Source organism: Vombatus ursinus, unplaced genomic scaffold, assembly GCF_900497805.2.
Source record: "Vombatus ursinus unplaced genomic scaffold, bare-nosed wombat genome assembly UNPS02014810.1, whole genome shotgun sequence".
Taxonomy (NCBI): Eukaryota; Metazoa; Chordata; class Mammalia; order Diprotodontia; family Vombatidae; genus Vombatus; species Vombatus ursinus.
In genome coordinates this window covers 21,342,971-21,362,082 of record NW_020954588.1, presented here as the reverse complement: position 1 = coordinate 21,362,082, position 19,112 = coordinate 21,342,971, and the positions used below count along the sequence as shown (strand labels likewise).

General features: G+C 42.5%; 1 protein-coding gene across 2 annotated transcripts in view; it reads right to left on the bottom strand.

The window, feature by feature from the left end:
* Positions 1-18,783, bottom strand: part of ZMAT3 (zinc finger matrin-type 3) — a 36,313-nt gene extending 17,530 nt beyond the window's left edge. The window contains exons 1-2 of one of the 2 annotated variants that reach the window (XM_027875929.1): positions 18,704-18,783; positions 13,385-13,714 (exon numbers count right to left, since the gene is read on the bottom strand). In XM_027875929.1, the coding sequence (XP_027731730.1) occupies positions 13,385-13,660 (276 nt within the window). In that variant the 5' untranslated portion in view covers positions 13,661-13,714; positions 18,704-18,783. Of the gene's footprint in view, positions 1-13,384; positions 13,715-18,448; positions 18,513-18,703 lie in introns of those variants that run through there. The other variant, XM_027875930.1, reaches the window with a different exon arrangement.
* Positions 18,784-19,112: the final 329 nt, after the last annotated feature.

Sequence of the window (19,112 nt, the reverse complement as noted above, 5' to 3'; positions counted from 1 at the left end):
ACGACTAAGAGGTTTATGTTTAAAAGTTCAGGCTGGATTGGAAGTTTGGGGGGCAAGATTGAGGAGTCCACTATTAGCAGGACCTAAACGCTACTGACTTCTTATATTTGGGGAGCGCTTCAATCAGCAATTTCCTATTATTCGCTGTTTGTTTGTTTGCTCTTCTCAGCAGTGTGCACAATGAAGAGTGCTAGATTTGAGAATTAAGAGAAACCTAGGTTCAAATCCCACCACTGACACTTTCATTTATCCATTCCACAAGCATTTATTAAACTCTGACTTCATACCAGGAACTGTGCTACATAATGAAATACAAAGACAAAAGAAAAAAATCCCAACACCCAAGGAACTGATGCGCTCTTGGACTTAACCGGCTGTGTGACCTTGAGCAAATCATTTCACATCTCTGAGCCTGTTTTCCTCATCTGTAAAATATCTACCCTCTAAGAGGCAGCATGGGGATGATAATCCCTAAAAATCTACCTCCCAAGAAGGATAGAGGGCTGGCCTTGAAGTCAGGAAGATCTGGTTCTGTCACATACTGATTATGTTTGTGCTTTCTCCAGCCCTAGCAGACATCCCTCCAAGACTAAGTTACCAACGTATCACAGTTCAGCACTGATAAAGGGAGTTTCTACACCAGGAGTTTCCTACTGTCAATGAGATCACTGGGGGAGGAGGAAGGGCGGCAGGGAGATTTTTTTTTTTCAAGTATCTACTTTCCTAGCCTGTTATTGGAATCCAATGGAATAAGGCCTCTCAAGTGAGTGGTAAACCTTCAAGCTATTAACAGCAGCAGCAGCAGCAAGGGATGTTGTTAGCCCTACAGAATATTTTTTAGCGCTTGATTTAACCACCAAATCTTTGCACTTCAGTAACATGATCTTTCCACCATATAATGATCTCATATTATCTCACATTTCTAGAGTGTTTTAAGGTTTACAAGGCACTTCTCCTACAACCACCTAATAAAGGATGCAATATAAGCATTATCTCCCTCTCCACCCCCCTTCCCTTTTTTTCCCCTCCAAATCAATTCATCAATAAGCGTGAACATACCTGCTAAGCATTACAGTGTTAAACTCTAGGAATACAAAGACAAGGAGGAACCAGACCTTGCCTTTAAGAAACTCACATTCTTTTAAATCAGGAAACTTAGACACAGCTGCTGTGACTAACCAAGGTTCACATAAGTAATGGGTGACTGAGCTAGGATTCAAACTCATGCCCTCGAGCCCTCCCCTTCCCCAGAGGCCAACAGTAGCACTCTGTGACTATAACTCTGATTTTATCAATTCAACAACCCAGATAAAAAACAAAATCAGTACTAAATATGAACCTGGACCTCTCCTGCTTCCACTGCAGGACTACAATAGTTTTTTTTTTTTTTAAAGGATTGGCTTGTTTCTTTTTAGCATTGCTGGCCACCCCCCTGTCCTGCCTTGCTTCCATTTTTGATGGCGGTGGATGAAGTTTGGGCACATCAGAGGTGGCCCACCTCAGGTACCCTAGGAAAGGTTATTAGAGAGAGTCCATGCTTTCCGAACTTTTGTGATTTGGTATTAAAAAGCAAATGTCAAAAGTCTGATTTTATGTTCAAGCAGAATTTTTAACCTAGAGATAGTACCTAGCTGCCTTCTGAGAGACACTTGCTACATAAAATAAGTTTGCTCCATTAAATATCATTCCTTCTAAAGCTGTCTATTTTCCCCCTGAATACTGGTTTTTCTTTTCTTCCTTCCCTTGAATACCAGATAACAGAAGTTGTGGGTTCTTACCTAATTACCAAACAAATACTAATATGTGTTACAGTAGAGAGAGTGTCAGGCCTGGAGTCAGAAGGCCCCGAGTTCAACTCCATCTTCAGACATTTACTAGGTGTGTCGCCCTGGGTGAGCCTCAGTTTCCTCATCTGTAAAATGAGCTGGAGAAGGAAATGGCAAACTACTCCAGTATCTTTGCCAAGAACACCTTAAACAGGGTCATGAAGAGTCAGACATGACTAAAATGACTGAATATAAATATTAATCCACATTTAAGAAAGCAGAGAGGACACTTTAAAAGGGATTGTGCCCTCTCCAGCTTACTATGAATGACAGCATATCAATATCTCAACTAGCTCTTGACAGTAACAAATACGACAAGAACACTGGCTTTGGAGTCACAAGACCTGGATTCAAATCCAGCTACTTACTAGTTGTATAACTTTGAACAAGTCACTCCTGTTTCATCGTCTATAAAATTAGGAGATTGGACTCGGTGACCCCTCAAATTCCTTTGCAACCCTAAATCTATGATCAATATGGCACAGTTCATTGACCTGGGATCAAATCCTGTCTGACACTTAGTTGCTGTGTGATAATGACACCACTTAACATCTCTGGGCCTCAGTTTCATTACCTGTTTAAAAAAAGAGAGAGCTAAACTGAGATTGTTGGGGTCATTTCAGCTCTAAACTTGTGATCCAGTATCAGAAATGTGAGGCTCATATCAGACTGCTTGCCTTCTTGGGGGAGGGAGAGAGAAAAAAAATTGGAACTCAAAATTTTATAAAAGTCAATGTTGAAAACTATCTTTACACGTAATTGGAAAAACTAAAATACTGTTAAGGTGAGGGGGAAGAAATGTAAGGTTCTCAATATGATTCTTGGGGTTTTCCTCTAATCTGGGTTCACAAATTCCCTCCTCAGAGCATCTTCTCTCTACCCTGGACATTTTTGCTGATAAGACAGTGTTGTTGTGCAGCACACCAGGCTTGCCCCTAAGGAACAGCAGCCTGCAGATAGATGCTAATAAAAACGAAGGCATGGTTTGTCTCCAGTGATTTGATTTTTAAATTAAGTTACAACCAAAGCCATGATTTTGCAGCTATAAATATAAATGACCTCATTTAAAAATAAAACAGCCTGGAAGCATTTGGGGGCTGGCTGACCAGTATAAGAATCCCTGAAACAAGGTAAAAGCTCTCCTAACTTTATGCAAACTGCAGAGCAGCCACCAGATCTGGCCCATCCTAGGAGGCAAGAAAATGTTCCAGAAGTGTTTACTAAATGCTCCAGATTATGGAAATATATGTTAAAATACTGCAAGACACTGCTCAGACTGGACAAATGGCTTTCCTTTCCTGTCAGTTAGGCAAACGAGCATTTTAATCAATAATCATCAATAATCAATCAATAAACATCAGTTAAGTGCCTACTATGTGCATTTGTTAAACACCTACTATTTGTGATTTCTACATTAGAATTAATGAGCTGAGGGGAAAGGTATTACCCTGGGAAATATGTGCACAGCTTGAAACTAACATATGATGCCAATGAAATTTTTTATAAACTACAGCACAGTGTGGCAGCTTGAGGGCCTGCCTTGGGAGGTAGAAAGAACTGAGGTCAAAGCAGCCTCTGATCCACACTGGCTGTGACCCCAAGAAAGGCACTTAATTTTTCCATGCCTCTTGCAATTCTCCTGGGCCTTGATTTCCTGCTTTGTAAAGTGTAAGTGTGGAGCACAATGACCTCTGGGGTCCCTTCCAGCTCAGATCTATGATACTAAAATGACAAGTTACAGAAAAGTTGCTGTTCTATTCCAATAGAAGGAGTTTCCTATGCCAATGAAATCATAGGTCTAGACCCCTTCAAAAGAAAAGTTCCATAACAAGTCACAGAAAGTAAGCTCTTCTGTCCTGCTGGAAAAAGATAAAGGATAGATTTTTAATAACATCCCATAAATTAGGGTGCTGGGCTTGGAGTCAGGAAAACTCGAGGTCACATCCTGCTTCTTACACTAACTCAGACAATTCCCGACTATGTCACAGAGGGACTGCAATCTGAAATGGTGGAAAGAGTTCCCACACTAGGAGATCTCTCAAGCCAATAAAATCCCTAGTTCTTCCACCTATTTTGCACATGACAAAGAACAAAATCAGGTGGCCTACTCCATAGAAAACAGTATAAAATTGTAAAAATCGGCTTTTCAGATTTTCTGAAAGACCTTTCCTATCTGGAGAATAGGCGGCAGCAGGAAATAGCAGATATGAATACTTGACATAGAATCAACAAGATGCAAAATCATATCTGGTTTCAGACACTTGTCTACATTCACGTGGACAAGTCACCTAACACTCTGAACCTCAGTTTTCTCATTTATAAAATGGGAATAATAATAGCACCTACTTCACAGTGTTGTTGAGACATCAACTGAGACAATGAAAAATACTTTTCCAAACTCAAAGCACTTAATAAATGTGAGCTATTATCTCCACCAGCTGTTCCAGATGTTCTCTGTGCTTTGGTTCTATTTTATTAGTCTACACACTCTGGTTTCCTTCCCATTTCTTACTCCAGTAACTCTAACCCAGTCCTATCCTTTTCCTCAACCCTCTCATCATTCTGCCTGCGACTGTGTGGTCAGCAGACCTTAAACCATTTTCTGGAGGCCACATAAAAGTCTTTATCTTCCTGACCCTCTAAAGCCTTTATCTCGCTGACCCTGTTTCCTCATCTGTAAAACCAAGATGGCACCTGTAATATCCACTTTGCAGTGCTATCTTGGGGATCAAATACAGCAACACATGTCAAGTATTTGGTGAAATATAAGACTCTGGGTCAGAGGTGCTTAATGTGTTTTTGTGTCATGGACCTTTTGGCAATTTGGGGAAGCCTAAGGACCCCTTCTCAGAAAAAAAATAAGTGCCTACATTCCTAATTGAAACAAACACTCAATTTCAGCCTTAGGTTAATGTAAATAAAGTTGTAATCTTTTCCCATCCAAGCTCAGAGACTCCCTGAAATCTACCACAGACCCCTTAGAGACCCATGAACCCCAGGTTAAGAACTCCTACTCTATATAAATATCAGCAATTATTGCTAATGTTGTTGTGGTTGTTGCTAATTTCAGTTAGTCTCCCTGTGCCTACAACTCCTACAAGTAAGGGTAATATTATAGAGCTGGAGCTGGAAGTAACCTTGGAGGTCACCTGCTCCAATTCCCTTATTTTACAGATAAGGCAATTAAGGTACATAGAGGTTAAGTGACTTGCCCAAGGTCAAAACTAGATATTATGACTATAAATCTAGGGCTCTGTCCATGGTACCAGTCTCTCCATTGCTTCCCTAGAACATGCTGCCCTACTCCTGTCACTTTCTAATTTAGAAATACTAAAGAACACCCTGATTATTGAGACATTTACCCAATAATTTGCTTCCTGTTTGTTTCTTTCTTCTCCAAATTTAATTAACTAATTATATCAGACTTGAAGTAGTTAGGGACCAGTGCTATCATTAATCTGATCACCAGCCAATTTTAGTGCTCATTGAACAGCAGACACACAATCAAAATGCTAGAGCACAATAAATCAGGGGGAAAATCTGAACTAGGGCTCATTTTCATTACTGTCTGTTTCAGGCTCACTGCTCAACACCATGGTGTGTAAGGTATACTGAATTTCCCCATGCATGACCAGCAGCCTCCATTATAGTCTGTCCAAACTATTTCTGAAAAACTAAATCTACAGCTACATAAAAGCATCTTGGCAAGTAAAGATAGCTGGGAAGAATTCAGGACTTGGAGTCAGAAAGCCCAGGATTTAAATTCCACCTCTGACACCTACTCACTGTGTGACTCAGGGCAAATCACTTAATCTCTGAACTTCACTTTTCTTACTGGTAAAATGAGGATGATGATATCTGTAGTAGCTATCTACATTGTGAGACTCAAATAAGATAACAGATGTTAATAAAGCACTATATGAAATGCCAATTGCTATTATTAAAACATGTATAAAGCAACCTAAGTTCTATCCTATAAAATCAAATTACCTTCAAAGTTTCCTTAAAAGGTAGGACAAAAAAAAAATCACAGAATTTTAGAGTCAGATGGGACCTGAATGGTCATCTAGTCCAACTCATACCAAGTAAACAAAGTTCAACTATGAATACCCAATGGGTCATCCCACCTCTTCTGGAAGACCTTCAATGAAAGTCATATGTACCATGTGTGTACATGCAAATGTTCCGGCCTTCCTGTTTGACATTTAGGAGACCAGAGATTCAATAACCCCATGCTCATCTAGGCCCTTAATCCCTTTCATCTAGACCATTTCAATAGCTGCCTACCTGGTCATCTTGCCTTTAGTCATTTCCACTTCAAACTATACTATGCCCCAGCCATATTAGTCTTCTTGTTGAAGATATAGAATGCAAACTCCCTGAAGTCAGGGACCATTTAATTTTTGGTTTTGTATCCCCATCACCTATGACAGTGACTGATATGTACAAAGTGCCTAATCAATACTTTTTGACTATTTGAGAGGCATGATGATTGCTGTCTTTCCCCTACCCAAAACCATCAGTGGCTCCCCATTGCCACAGAAGGGATTCAACCTCCCTTCCTAGCCTGACCTCCTTCTGCTTTCTTTCATGTAGCTTTCACCAGAGGTGTCGAACACAAGGCCCAGGAACCATATCTGATGCACAACACTCCCAAGTATGGCCTGATCCAGAATAAAATGTAGATGACAAATATTTAACAAAACAAATAAAAATACAATAAAACATAGATATCAATATGTTTTTCTCTGAGTCAATATGCAGTGCACAGGGATCCTTATGTATATTTTGGTGGCCCTTGTTGCTATTTGAAGGTGGTGTAGGACACCACTGCCTGACCCTACAGCCAAGAGGATGAGTGATATAGTGACTAAAGAGTCAGTCTGAAAGAGGCAGCTAGGTGGCGCAGTGGATAGAGCACCTGAAGTCAGGATGACCTGAGTTGAAATCCGGCCTCAGACCAAACACTTGACACATACTAGCTGTGTGATCTTGGGCAAGTCACTTAACCCCAATTGCCTAAACAAACAAACAGACCAGCAAACAAACAAAAAGAGTCAGTCTGGGAGACAGGAAGCCCTGGGTTCAAGTCCTTCCTCTGGTACATATTAGCTAGGTAACCACCAGCAAGTCATTGGGTATTTCTATAAAAGCTATAAATTAGACATGTCGTAGGATCATATTTGTAGAGGTCATCGCACTATTTAGGTCACATAAATAGTAAGTGACAAGCTGGGATTCAAACTCAGGTCCCCAGAGGCCAACATCAGTGCTCTATCCATCTTGCCACAATCCTCTATATATCCAGGAATGAACACATTCAGACCTAGGATCCCCTTCTTTGGGGGCCAAAACTATGATTTTATCCACTCAACAATCTGGATAGAAAGCATACTAGCTACAAAATACATAATAAGCAGGTTTCTGACTTCTCCCAATTCCACCATAAGGCTATCTAGTTTTCAAAAAACAAGGATTAGTATATGAAAAGTGGCTATTTTGTTTAGTGTTTGTTAAATTCAGAATTTTTTTAAAAGCCTAAATGTTCAAAGATTTAAAAAAGAAAAAACACAAAGATTGGCTTATTTTCCCTACACCCAGAAAATCACAACTCAACTACCACCACTACCCCAAAAAAAAACCACAAAGCTACACACAGACTTGCCTATTCCTTATGTCTATACATGGTCCTCAGTTTCGTTCTCCTGTTTTTTTTTGGGGGGGGAGGGTTGGGCAATGGGGGTTAAGTGACTTGCCCAGGGTCACACAGCTAGTGTTATGTGTCTGAGGCCAGATTTGAACTCAGGTCCTCCTGAATCTAGGGCCGGTGCTCTATCCACTATGCCACCTAGCCGCCCCCTCTCCTCCTGTTCTTTTACTCATAATATCCTTTATACCCTTTGCTAGCTCTTGGCTTTTGACAAACCAAATTATCCAAAGCCAACACTGGCCCAAAATATCTTTCCCTGGGTTTAATTATTTCAAGGCAGTTGCTAAGAGCTGTGAGTAAGGCTATGAGAGATGATGCTGCTCCTTCATTTGGCTCCTGCGGACTCCTGACAGAGGAAGCCTTGAGTTTTACATGCGTCATCTTATCACACTGAACTGGAATGGGAAACCATTCCAATGACTTGTCACCGCTCCCCAAATCCCCCACCTAAAGATTTCACTTTTGAGTTCCTCTGATAGGCGACAAATAAGAGACATCTGACCTGGCTTTTGAATGCTTAAAAAAAAATGTTCCCAAGTTTCCTGAGCATCTATTATATACTAAGCACTGGGGTCAATGCTGAGTGAAGCCCCTGGCCCTCAAGGTCCAGAGGATCATGGAAGCTTTAGAGCTTATGGGAGCTCAAAGGTAACCTTGTCCAACCTTCTCATTTTATTTAGATGAGGAAAATCAAACCCTTGTCCAAAATCACATAGGTAGTAAATGATAGAGCTAGGATTTGAACCCAGAAACACTGGCTCCAAGTCTAATATGCTTCCCAGTACACCCACTGCCTCCTGGCTTCAGGGTGATGTGACCCATACATATAATACCCAGCAGTATGAGATAAGCAGGATGCAAGAATCAGAGACTCAGAGCTAGAAGGGACTTTAGGGGCCCTGTAATCCAACCTCATTTTTTAAAATGGGGAAACTGAGGCTCAGAGAGAGGAGGAAATTGCCCAAAATTAATTCAAACCCAGGTCCTCCACTTCCAAGGCACAATAACACCTCCATAAGGGAGATACAAACATTATGCTACGAGAATCCAAAGAAATGAGAGATCATTTCAGCTTCAGGCAAGGAGAAGGGATAGGGAATAGAAACAATGAGAAGTGCCACTCAGAGACAGTAGCGTTTGAGCTGAGCTTTAAAGGATGGATAAAATTTCAGTAGGTAGAGATGGAGGCAAGGGAGGCATCCTAGGTGCAAATTCCATTCATCCAACATTTATTAAGCCAACTATGGGCAAGGCACCAGGAAAGCAAAGACAAAAACAGTCCTTGCTCTGACCCCAAAGAGCTCTTATTCTACTGGAGGAAAAAACACCCACATGGAGAGGGAAATATGAATTAACTTCAGGCCTGGCATCATTAACAACTGGCAAAATCAGAAAAGGCTTCCTGGAGGAAGCGGCATTTGAGGAAAGCCTTGAAAGGCTCTAAGGATTCCAGGAGGAGGAAGGAGAAGGGAGAACTCCAGGGAGGTGGGGAGAGCCTGTGTAAAGGCAGAGGGGAGGTTCAGACGGTCATGGACTAGGAACAGCAAGTGGACCAATTGGACAGCAACATGCACAATGGGGTGTAATGGACACCCCACATAAAAAGACAGGTTGAAGTCAAATGGTGAAGGACTTTAAATGCCCAATAGAAGAGCTTGCGTTTTATCCTAAAGTGATAAGAAGCCACTGAAGCTTCTTGAGCAAAGGAGTGACATGCTTAGAACCATGCTTTAGAAATATTATTTTGGCAGCTATGCGTTTGACAAATTTGAGGTGGCCAGGCATAGAAAACAGATTAGGCAGCTATCCCAGTGGGCTTGGTGGGAGGTGATGAGGACCTGACTTCGGGTGGCTGGGGTGTTTCTGGAGAGAAGGGGATAGATGCTAGAGAAGTAGAACTCAGTAGTATCTTGGGTGGGAGGGTAGAAGGAAAAGTCAAAGATGACTCTCAGGTTAGGACCCTAGGTGGCTAGTAGAATGGGGTTGCCCTGGACAGGAAAAGAGAAGTCAGAATCAAGGGTGAGTTGAAAAAGGAAGAGAAAAAATTCTGGCTTGGACATGACTTTAAGATGCCCGTTAGACTTCCAGGTAGAAATGTCCAGCAGACAATTGGAGATGGGGGATTAGACATGTAGATTTGGGAGTACTCTCCACGGAAATTGGAAAGAACTCTGTGAGTCTTAAAAACAAAGAATTGGAAAACTGGAGGCAAGTTCTCCATCCCCTAAACTCTTAGAGCATGTTGTCTGAAACTTCCTTCTGGAATCAGCAGGTTACCTAGGAAAGAGCACAGGCTCTGGATCAGACAACCTGGGTTTGAATCCTGGCTCTGTTACTTAAGTCTAGCCAACTCAATTCCCTTCTCTGGGCCTCAGTTTTCTCATCTATAAAATGAGTAGGCTGGGCTAGATGCTCACCAAGGTCCCTTCCATCTCTAATTTTCCTGATTGTCTCAATTTGGCTAGAAAATGATAAACAAAATTCATATCATGGAAAGCCTTGAACGTCAGGGAGAGGATTTAGAGTTGCTTTGGGGGCAGTGCACAGCCACCAAAGGTTGAGATGGGAGGGTACAATGATCACAATACTAATGGTCCAAGGAGATTAATCTGGCTGGTGTGTAGGCTAGCCTAAGGAGAAAAGATGGAAGCTGGGAGACCAATTGGGCAGATTTGAAATAGTCTAGACACAAGCCATAAGGACTGACATGATCGTGGGGGGTGAAAAGTAGATGACAGATTTGAGAGACCTTCCAGAAGTCGAAAAGCTATAGGACATAGCAATGAAAACTTGTCAAGAGCAAAGATAAAGGAGTAGAAGGTTTTGAGCCTGGGAAAATAAAGTTAACAGGATCAGAACAGTTTTAAGGGAGAGGTCATGTTTGAAGTGTGGGTGGCACATCCTGGTGAAGATATCTAGCAGACAGACAGAAGTTCAGGCCAAGGGCCTGGAAGAGAGGTTAGAACTAGAGATACAGATTTGAGAATCATGCAACCTCAAAATTAAAAGGAACCTCAAAGGCCTAGAGATACAGTGCGGTAAAGCTGGGATGACCTGGGTTCAAACTGTTCCAAAAGATACTTATACACTATGGGACTCTAGGCAAGTCACTTAAGTGATGCATGAGCACAATCTCTATACTCAATACTCAATATACTCAATACTCAATATACACAATCTCATCTGGAAAGTGAAGGCATTAGACTGAAGGATCTCCGAGGCTCCTTCCAGCTCTAAATCTATGATCCACCTAATCCAAGCCACCCCTGACCAAGAATCCCCTCTGCTATATTTTTAAGAAGTCATCATTCAGCCCAAGTGTTAAGCTGTCCAAGGAGCAGGAACCCACTACCTCCCAAGACAGTCCATCCCGAGTAGAAAGGAAGGTTTTTCCTTAAATCAAAGTCCAAATCTAAAACTTGTAACCACTGTTGCAAGTTCTGTCTTCAAGCACAGAACAAAGCTGATTCCTACACTACAGGACAGCCCATTAAGGACTGGAGGCACAAAGGTGACCATTTAAGGCCTGGAGGTAGATGAGATTATCAAGAAAAGTGTGCAGGGAGCAATGAAGGTCAAAGGAAGCAATTTGGAGAATGCCTGGGGGGCAGGAAATGCCTAAGCATCCAGTTCATAGGAAGAAGCAGGAGGAGACAGAGGAAAAGTGAGAGAGCCAAGGGAATTCTGGGAGCCCAGTATTGTGGAGGCCAAGGAAACAGAGAGAGAAAATCAAGGAGGAGAAAAACCATTACCACAGAGCAGAAGGCATACTTCAAGGGACTGAGGAGTGAGGGATGTAAGCAAGAGAAAGCCAGGAGGACAGATTCTTCTTTCTAGATATTGGCTACAGAAGAAAGCAGAGGAAGAAAACGACAGCTTGGATGGAGAAGTTGTTCTGTTGTTGCCTTTTCTTTTTTAAAGAATTGAGGAAAACTGATTCAATTTGAAGGAGCATTCGTAGGAGCCAGTAGAGTGAAAGAGATGGAAGTGTGGCACAGCGGGAGAAGGGTTGCGGTTCAAATTCTGACTCTCTCACTCATTATCTGGGTGACCTTAACCTCGACACTTCACTTTTCCAGGCCTCAGTTTCCTCATCCTTCAGGTTAGAAAGAATGGATTAGATAATCTCGAAGGTCCTCTCAAGTTCTAAATCTAAGATATGAAGATGCAAGATTCAAGGGGGCGATTGTGAAGCCAAAACCATGAGAGTAAGAATTGGGCTCATGATTTTGCCAAGTGAAGAAACTTCTTCTCCCCACGAAGGCTGGCATCTTCTGTGCACTGTCTAGTCATAGAGAGCTCCCTAGAGCATGCTCAGTGACTTACTGAATCACACAGTGAGTATGTCAGAGACAGGACTGGAATTCAGGCCTTCTTAGCTTCAAAGTCAGCTATCAACTACTCCAAGTCTGCCTTGAGTAAGTATAAAATTGGGTTTTAAGAAACTCTGAAAGGCCTTTGGTATCTAAATAATAGAAGGCAGTAGGGAATAGATAGAGTGCTTGACTTGAAATCAGGAAGATCAAAGTCCAGATCCTGACTCAGATACTTAGTAAATGCCTAACTCTGGGCAAGTCACTCTCTGGGCCTCAGTTTCTTTATCTGTAAAATTAGCGAGTTGGCCTAGAGAACCTTTCAGGTCTAAATCTATGATCCTATAGTCTTCATTTTTACTAATGAGGAAACTGAGGCTCAGAGTAGTGATATGTTCAGCAACACAGTCACAAGCTAGTTGAGGTGGGACATAAACCCAAGTCTGCCTTGCTCTAAGTCCAGTACTCTACCCCCTACACCACCATTGCCTCTCAAATATCCCACCCCACACACCTCAAAAACTGCCCTTTCCACCTGCTACTCTAAATAGATGGAAAAGATTGGAGATATCTTCTATGTACAGAGGTGTTTGCATGTTGCCTTCCCCATGAGAATGTGACTTCCTTAAGGATGAGCGCCATGTGTTTTTTGCCTTTCCTTATATACCCAATGTTGAGCACAGTGCCTGGCACAAAGCAAATTTACTTTTTGCAAAATCAGGAGTAGCTGATGCACAATGTGAGAAATGAAATCAAGACAGCCCTAATGAAATTTAGGGGTGGGACCTACATTTTCCAGTACTCTCTCTTCTCTCCTTTCTCTTCATTGTAGTTCATAAATATTATTTAGGGATTGCCAAATTTGCATCAGCTGCCATTAGCTTTTTATCTTACCCTTCCCTTATTCCAATCCTACTCCTATCACTAGATAAAGAAAATACATTTATGTCCCTGCAACTTCCCCTTTAAATAAGAAAAAAAAAGCTACCGATTTTGAAAGCTGCCAGACTGGGTCAAATTCCGTACATCAAATGTGAAATATCAGCTCTACCTAGTAAATGAGGAACACAGGTTTAAATCCCCAAATGAGTGACTCAGAGCAGTCTACAACAAAGAATGGAGTTTCTTATGCTCATGAAGGGGAATGTGGGATGGAAAGCTTCCTATAAAACAGGTATAGAGTATCTCTCCATGGATCCCGTCATTTACCATATTCTGAATTATTGCTGTGTTGTTCTTACACATGTATTAACCTTTCTTGTGTCATGGACCCCTCTGGCAGTCTGGTAAGCAAATGAGGGGAGCCCTTTTCAGAACAATGTTTTTAAATGCATAAAATAAAATATAGAGGAATACAAAAGAAACCAATTCTACTTAAATACAGTTATCAAAATAGTTTTTAAACAAGTACTCATGGATCAGATGCTGCCTTCTGAGAGGCCCAACTCTCTTAAAATGCCTTTGCCTCTGATGCACCCTCTGTCCTAAAAGAGTTATTAATGAAACTCATCTTGAGGTTTCTGTGCCATACTTACCTGATAATGAGCTTGAGCCTGCTGGGCTGAATTCAAGGTGACATTACAAAGTTTACAGTACAAGGGCCTACATAGCTCCTCCAGTGCAAAATCCTGCTCCGAGGCCCCAGCTCTAGTGAGCTCCTGTGCCCTGGCCAAGGGCAAAGTGGCCTCCAGCCCCAGAGGTCTCTGCGGGGACAGCAGAAAGTTGGTTCTTGACCTGGTGACCACTGACATAGGAAGAGGGGGTGAGAGCTGCTCAGGGGGAGGAAGTCCAGTGTGCTGCAAGAGGATCATTGGGCAGGAGGGTGAGCATGCTCCGGGGGCCAGTGGAGAATCTGGTCTTCAGATCTGAATCAACAAGAAAGAGATATTCAGATGGTAGCATTAGGAAACATAAGTAACCCTTAAATGTTTGGGCATTTCAACTCAGTGGGTGTTTATAAAGTGCCTATTACGTGCCGGGCACTTAAAAAACACTTTGTTTATACAAAGTCAAGAACAAAACAGTCACTGCCCTCAAAGAGCCTACAATCTATTGGAGGAAAACAACATGTACACCCACACATAACTAAATATAAAAGATACAAAGTAATTTTGGAAGGGCCAAGCCATACAGGGTAGCCAGGTGGCGCCATAGTGCATAGAGCGCTGGGCCTAAAGTCAAGAAAACTCATCTTCATGAGTTCAAATCTGGCTTCAGGCACTTACTAGCTGTATGACTCAATGCAAGTCACATGACCCTGTCTGCCTCAGTTTCCCTGTCTATAAAATGAGTTGGAGAAGAAAATGGCTAACCACTCCAGGATCTTCACCAAGAAAACCCCAAATGGGGTCATGAGGAATTGAACATGACTGAACAACAAGCCACGTCAAGAATTCATATGAGGTGAATTAGGAAAGGCTTTTTAATGGAGACGATACTTGAGCTGAGCGTTGATGGGAACTAGGAAACAAAGGAGAAGAGGGAGAGCATTCTATCATTTCAGTGCAAAGAACTGATTAGACTGATCATGAGGGCTGAAGAACAACCAAAGAAAAGTCTGCCTGCTGTAGTAGAAAAGCTACCAACTCTGAAGTCAGAAGACCAAGGTTTAAATCCACCTCTGCCACTTATTACCTCCACTTCCCCATCTGTAAAATGAGGGGCTTAAATTGATGACTACTGAGGTCCCTTTCAGCTCTGAAGCCACGGGCCTATTATACCAGCTTGTGACTCTGGAAGGATTATTTCATGTCTCTGGGCCTCAGTTTTCTCATTTGTAAAAATGAGAGCCATAATTAGATGTCCTCTGAGCTCCCTTTCAGCTCATTATGATCTTATGACCCCATATGACAACCCAGTATTTCTATACTGTTATTTTTCCTCTGATTTGATAAGCCAATATCTGGGCCACCTTCTTCCTTTTTCATCTGTCAAGGAAAAAAAACCCTATTTCTTGCATTCCTTCCTAATGAAAATTCTCAAGGTTCAGCTCTTTGTGGAACTTGCCACTTAGCCAGAGACTAGGGTTATGACCCCCCTCCAACTCTTAACCCACTTGAGCATAAATGAGATTTGATTTCAGTCCACCCAGTTCCATCAGCTGTCCTACTGGCCCTCTAACACATTAAAGGTGCTTCATCCATGGCTAATTAAATCTACAAATCACAGAGCTGAAAGGGACAACAGAGGTCACCTCAACTAGATCCCCTTCCCCTAGGCACAACAAAACACAAAAATCATCTTAATTATCACCCTAATGACCACAAAGACCATTATGAATCTCTGGCAGATGACCTCAGTGCCCTCTAGGTTAACTTAATGTCAAAATGGTTGGAATTAACTTGTCAAGTAGGTTAACATGGGAAACAAAGAGACAAAGCCATTTTCATGCCCTCCATAGTGCGACATATTGAGAGTCAGGTGACCAGTATCTTTCCTAGCGAAGGGTCAGATATGAGGGAATAAAAGACCTTGCCTAGTGTCAGTCTGTGGCAAGACCAAATTAAACTTACTCCATTTAATAAACCAATGGTTCCTGATTACTTTAGATATTGACACCTTATGACTTAAGAATATATTCTATAGGATCTTTTTCTCTCGAAGGATCTCAATTTTTTTCTTCTTTCTTCAAGGGGCAGACAACCTGTACAGAACAAGCTGGGCAAGTTCACAGATGCATAGCACTTAAGAACTGAAGGGGACTTTAGAGGTCATCAGTCAGTCAATCAAGCAACTAACATTTATTAAGTGCTTAGAGTCTGCCCTGAAGTATGCTAAGCTCTGGGGCTACTAAGAATGATAGAAAACAGTCCCTGCCGCTTTCATGTGCCTGCTCTGTGCTCAATGTCCTCATCTGCAAAATGGGGATAAGAATATTTGTACTGCCTGCCTCATGAGACTGTTGTAGGGATGAAATGAGATAATGTATGTAAAGTGCTTTTAAAAAGCCATATAAATGTCACTGATGCTCATTATGTCCTCTCATCCTTATTTATGCCATGATCATGCCTGTATTTCCAGCATGAACCATAGGTTATCTTTTGGAACTTCAAGTTTCCTCAAATCAGAATCTTGGGACCCTCTGTTCATCACTCCACTTTTTAACCATTCTCAAAACCTTCTTCTTCAGTCACCAAAGTATGGATATTTTAAGCATCTGAAACACAAAGATGAAATTTTCCATCTGTCTTGCAATGTGGGCATATTTCAATTCAGATAGGCTTATTAAACGAAGACAATTTTGAAACATCAAAAGCCTACTACCTCACTTGATAAAGCTATGTAAGTAAGATGTTCTAAAAATCAATGTGACCTTGGGCAAGTCATATAACTTTTCTGGGCCTCAGTTTCTTCACCTGTAAAATTAGGGAGTTAGACTGAATGACCTATGAGGTTCTTCCAGACCCAAATCTAAGATTCTATAAAAACTTTCAAACAAAATTATGAGCAAAAAAATCAATGAAATGGAAAATCATGGAAATGGGGAAAGAGGAAAGTATAATTACAACTGAGAAATTAAGATGATTGCTTTACTTGTGATAATTTTCATTCGTTATGAATTCCAGCTCTACCTACTAATCTTTATGACTCCAAATAAGTCTCTTTCCCTAGTTAAGCCTCTCTTTCTACACCTTCAGAATGAGGGGATTGGACTATATGGTCTCTAAGATTCTCTCCAGTTCTCAGTCCTACTATTTATAACAATACTTGTTCCAATGGCATGAGCTGTGTATGTGATGTATATATATATATATATATATATATATATATACACATATACACAATGTGTGTGCATGTGTGTATATATGCCACATATATTTATACCACACATATACATATTTACATATATGCCACATGTATCTATACCACACATATATATACACACACACATGTGCTTATGCATATGCTCTCTCTCTCTACATATATATGTATATATGTGTATACACACACACACACACACACTCCAGAGATTTAAAATAATAGCATGTCAGATGATTCCCTACATCAGGTTAATTCCCTCAACTAAATCGGGCAGAAACCTTATTGAGCAGATGGAGGACCATCAATCTGAAGGCAGAAGCAGATGAGTACTTTTTTTTAATGGTAGAAGAATTAAAAAGATTGGCTGGGGGGCGGGGGTGTTAAACATTCCAATAACAGTGAAACAGTAGCAACATATGATATTGAGAAGTTAAGTTCATAGTGAACATGGAAATACAAAATGTCATCAGGAAAACTGTCTCAATGCTAGTCAGTGACAACTATAATACAAAGCCAGGCTACAAACAGAAAGGGTCAAAACAAAGGCAGGGTCAGTCTGTTTGGAAATTTCCAAAAAAGAAATTGAATTGCTAAAAAGAAAGTTCAGCACCTGCCTTCATTTTTTTGTTTGTTTGTTTGTTTTTAACTCATTCCTTTTGGGGGGGAGAACTAGGGGAAATCTAAGATGTGTTGTCTCCCATTGTGGTCAGCTTCTCTTCAAAGGGGGGAGGGGGGGTTCCTCTCAGTGTGCAGAGGTAGAGTGGGGCCTGCTTGCCTCAGGAAGAGTCAATCACCCTAATCCAAAGCAGCCTTGCCAGAATAAGGATTTACCCACGGCCAGATTTATTTTTAACATTTACTGTATAGTTGGATTTTAAAAAGAAAAAAAGGATTTCATCTGGCACATTGGCAATGTCATTTCTAAAAATATACACAGAGGGAATAACTATATCCGAGGTTGGAGAGCTTCAACAACATAATATCAAAACAAAATATCTAACACAGTGTAAAAAAAAAAAATACATGGAAAAGAAAACCAGGGAGTCATTCAGCATATAGCACCTATCTTAGTACTAATACTGTCTTGGGGGCAAAGGGCATGGCATGGTAGCTTAGATAAGTTTTCTCCAGCTCTTAAAGACTATCAAATCTGATGACTGACGGAGAAAAGATTCAGAGATTTCGAGCTGGAAGGAAGTTTAGCGTTCATCCCCCCCAATCTTCCCTCTCCACCTCCCCCCACCCCCTAACACCATTTTACTAAGATGAAAGAACCGAGGCCCAGAGAAGTTAATTTAGTCCAGGGTGGGGAAATCGCTACTTTCCAGGATAAATGGAAGTGCCTAACGGTCACCTCCTAGCTTCCAAAACTCAGGGCCTTTACATTATACTTCGAACTGAGGCCGATAGCTTTTTTTTTTTCCCATTCGATCCCAAGGAATTCACAGAGGGTGGGTGAAAGAAAATGCTGGTTCCCCCCACCCACCCAAAGAATTCGGGTATGATTGATTATTCTGACGGGGAGCCAAGAGATAACAAGGAAGGAAGGGAGAGAGAAGGGAGGTGTTACTCAGAGGTCACCACAGGCATCCAAAAGTAGCCTAAGCAGTTCCGACCAAGGCGAAGAATGGGAAGATAGTCCTAAGAGAGAGGCCGTGGTCCTCGCAAGAATAGCTTTTTGGGAAAACAGGGCTCCAGTTTTAGCTCCGGTGGCTCCTAACCACAAGCAGAGAGGGACAGTTGACTTCTTCCACCCCGGCAGAATCAAAGCCGGATAGGGTTCAGAGTCAGACGGCGGTTTAAACTCCCAGAATGTTCTAGGGTCTACGCAAACACACCTGAATCGGGTGAAGCAGACACCCGGCTGGCTGGAAGGGGGAAGCCTAGCCCCACCACCTCACCTGGGAGGAATCGCAAACAGCACGCGCAAAGCCGCCCGAGACAAAACAAAAGTCACGTGGAGCGCCCGAGAAAAGCCCCGGCCCCCGGGCAGCGGCCGAAGCGGCGGTATCCACCCCCTGTCCAGCTCAGCCGTAGAGCTGTGCCGAGAACCAAGCCCGGAACCCAACGAGCCCCGACCGCATCGCACTTACTGGAGCGCCAGGGGCCGGCTGCGGCTCACGCACCGCTGCTGAGCTGGGGACCTCCGAGCGCCCCGAGACGGACCGCCCCGCACATCCCGGGCCAGGTGAGGTGATGAGCTCGGGCCGCCTCCGCGCCCTCCCCGGCTGCCCGGAGCTCCCGGTCCTGGCCCCGGCTTGGGAAAGCCAGCGCCACCGGACACGGATGGAAACAGCTGCAGGAAGTGACTGCGGAGGAGCCGGGGAGGAGGAGACAGAGGAGGAGACTGAGACCGGCTGACTGGGGAGGGGGCGAGCAGCGTCGGCGGCGCACAGCGCCAAGGAAGGAGGAAGAGAGGGGAGGGAGGGAGACAGAGAAGGAGAGAAGGACCGGCCGTCGCGTCAGAGGTGGGGGAAGAAGAGGGGAGGAGGAGGGAGGAAG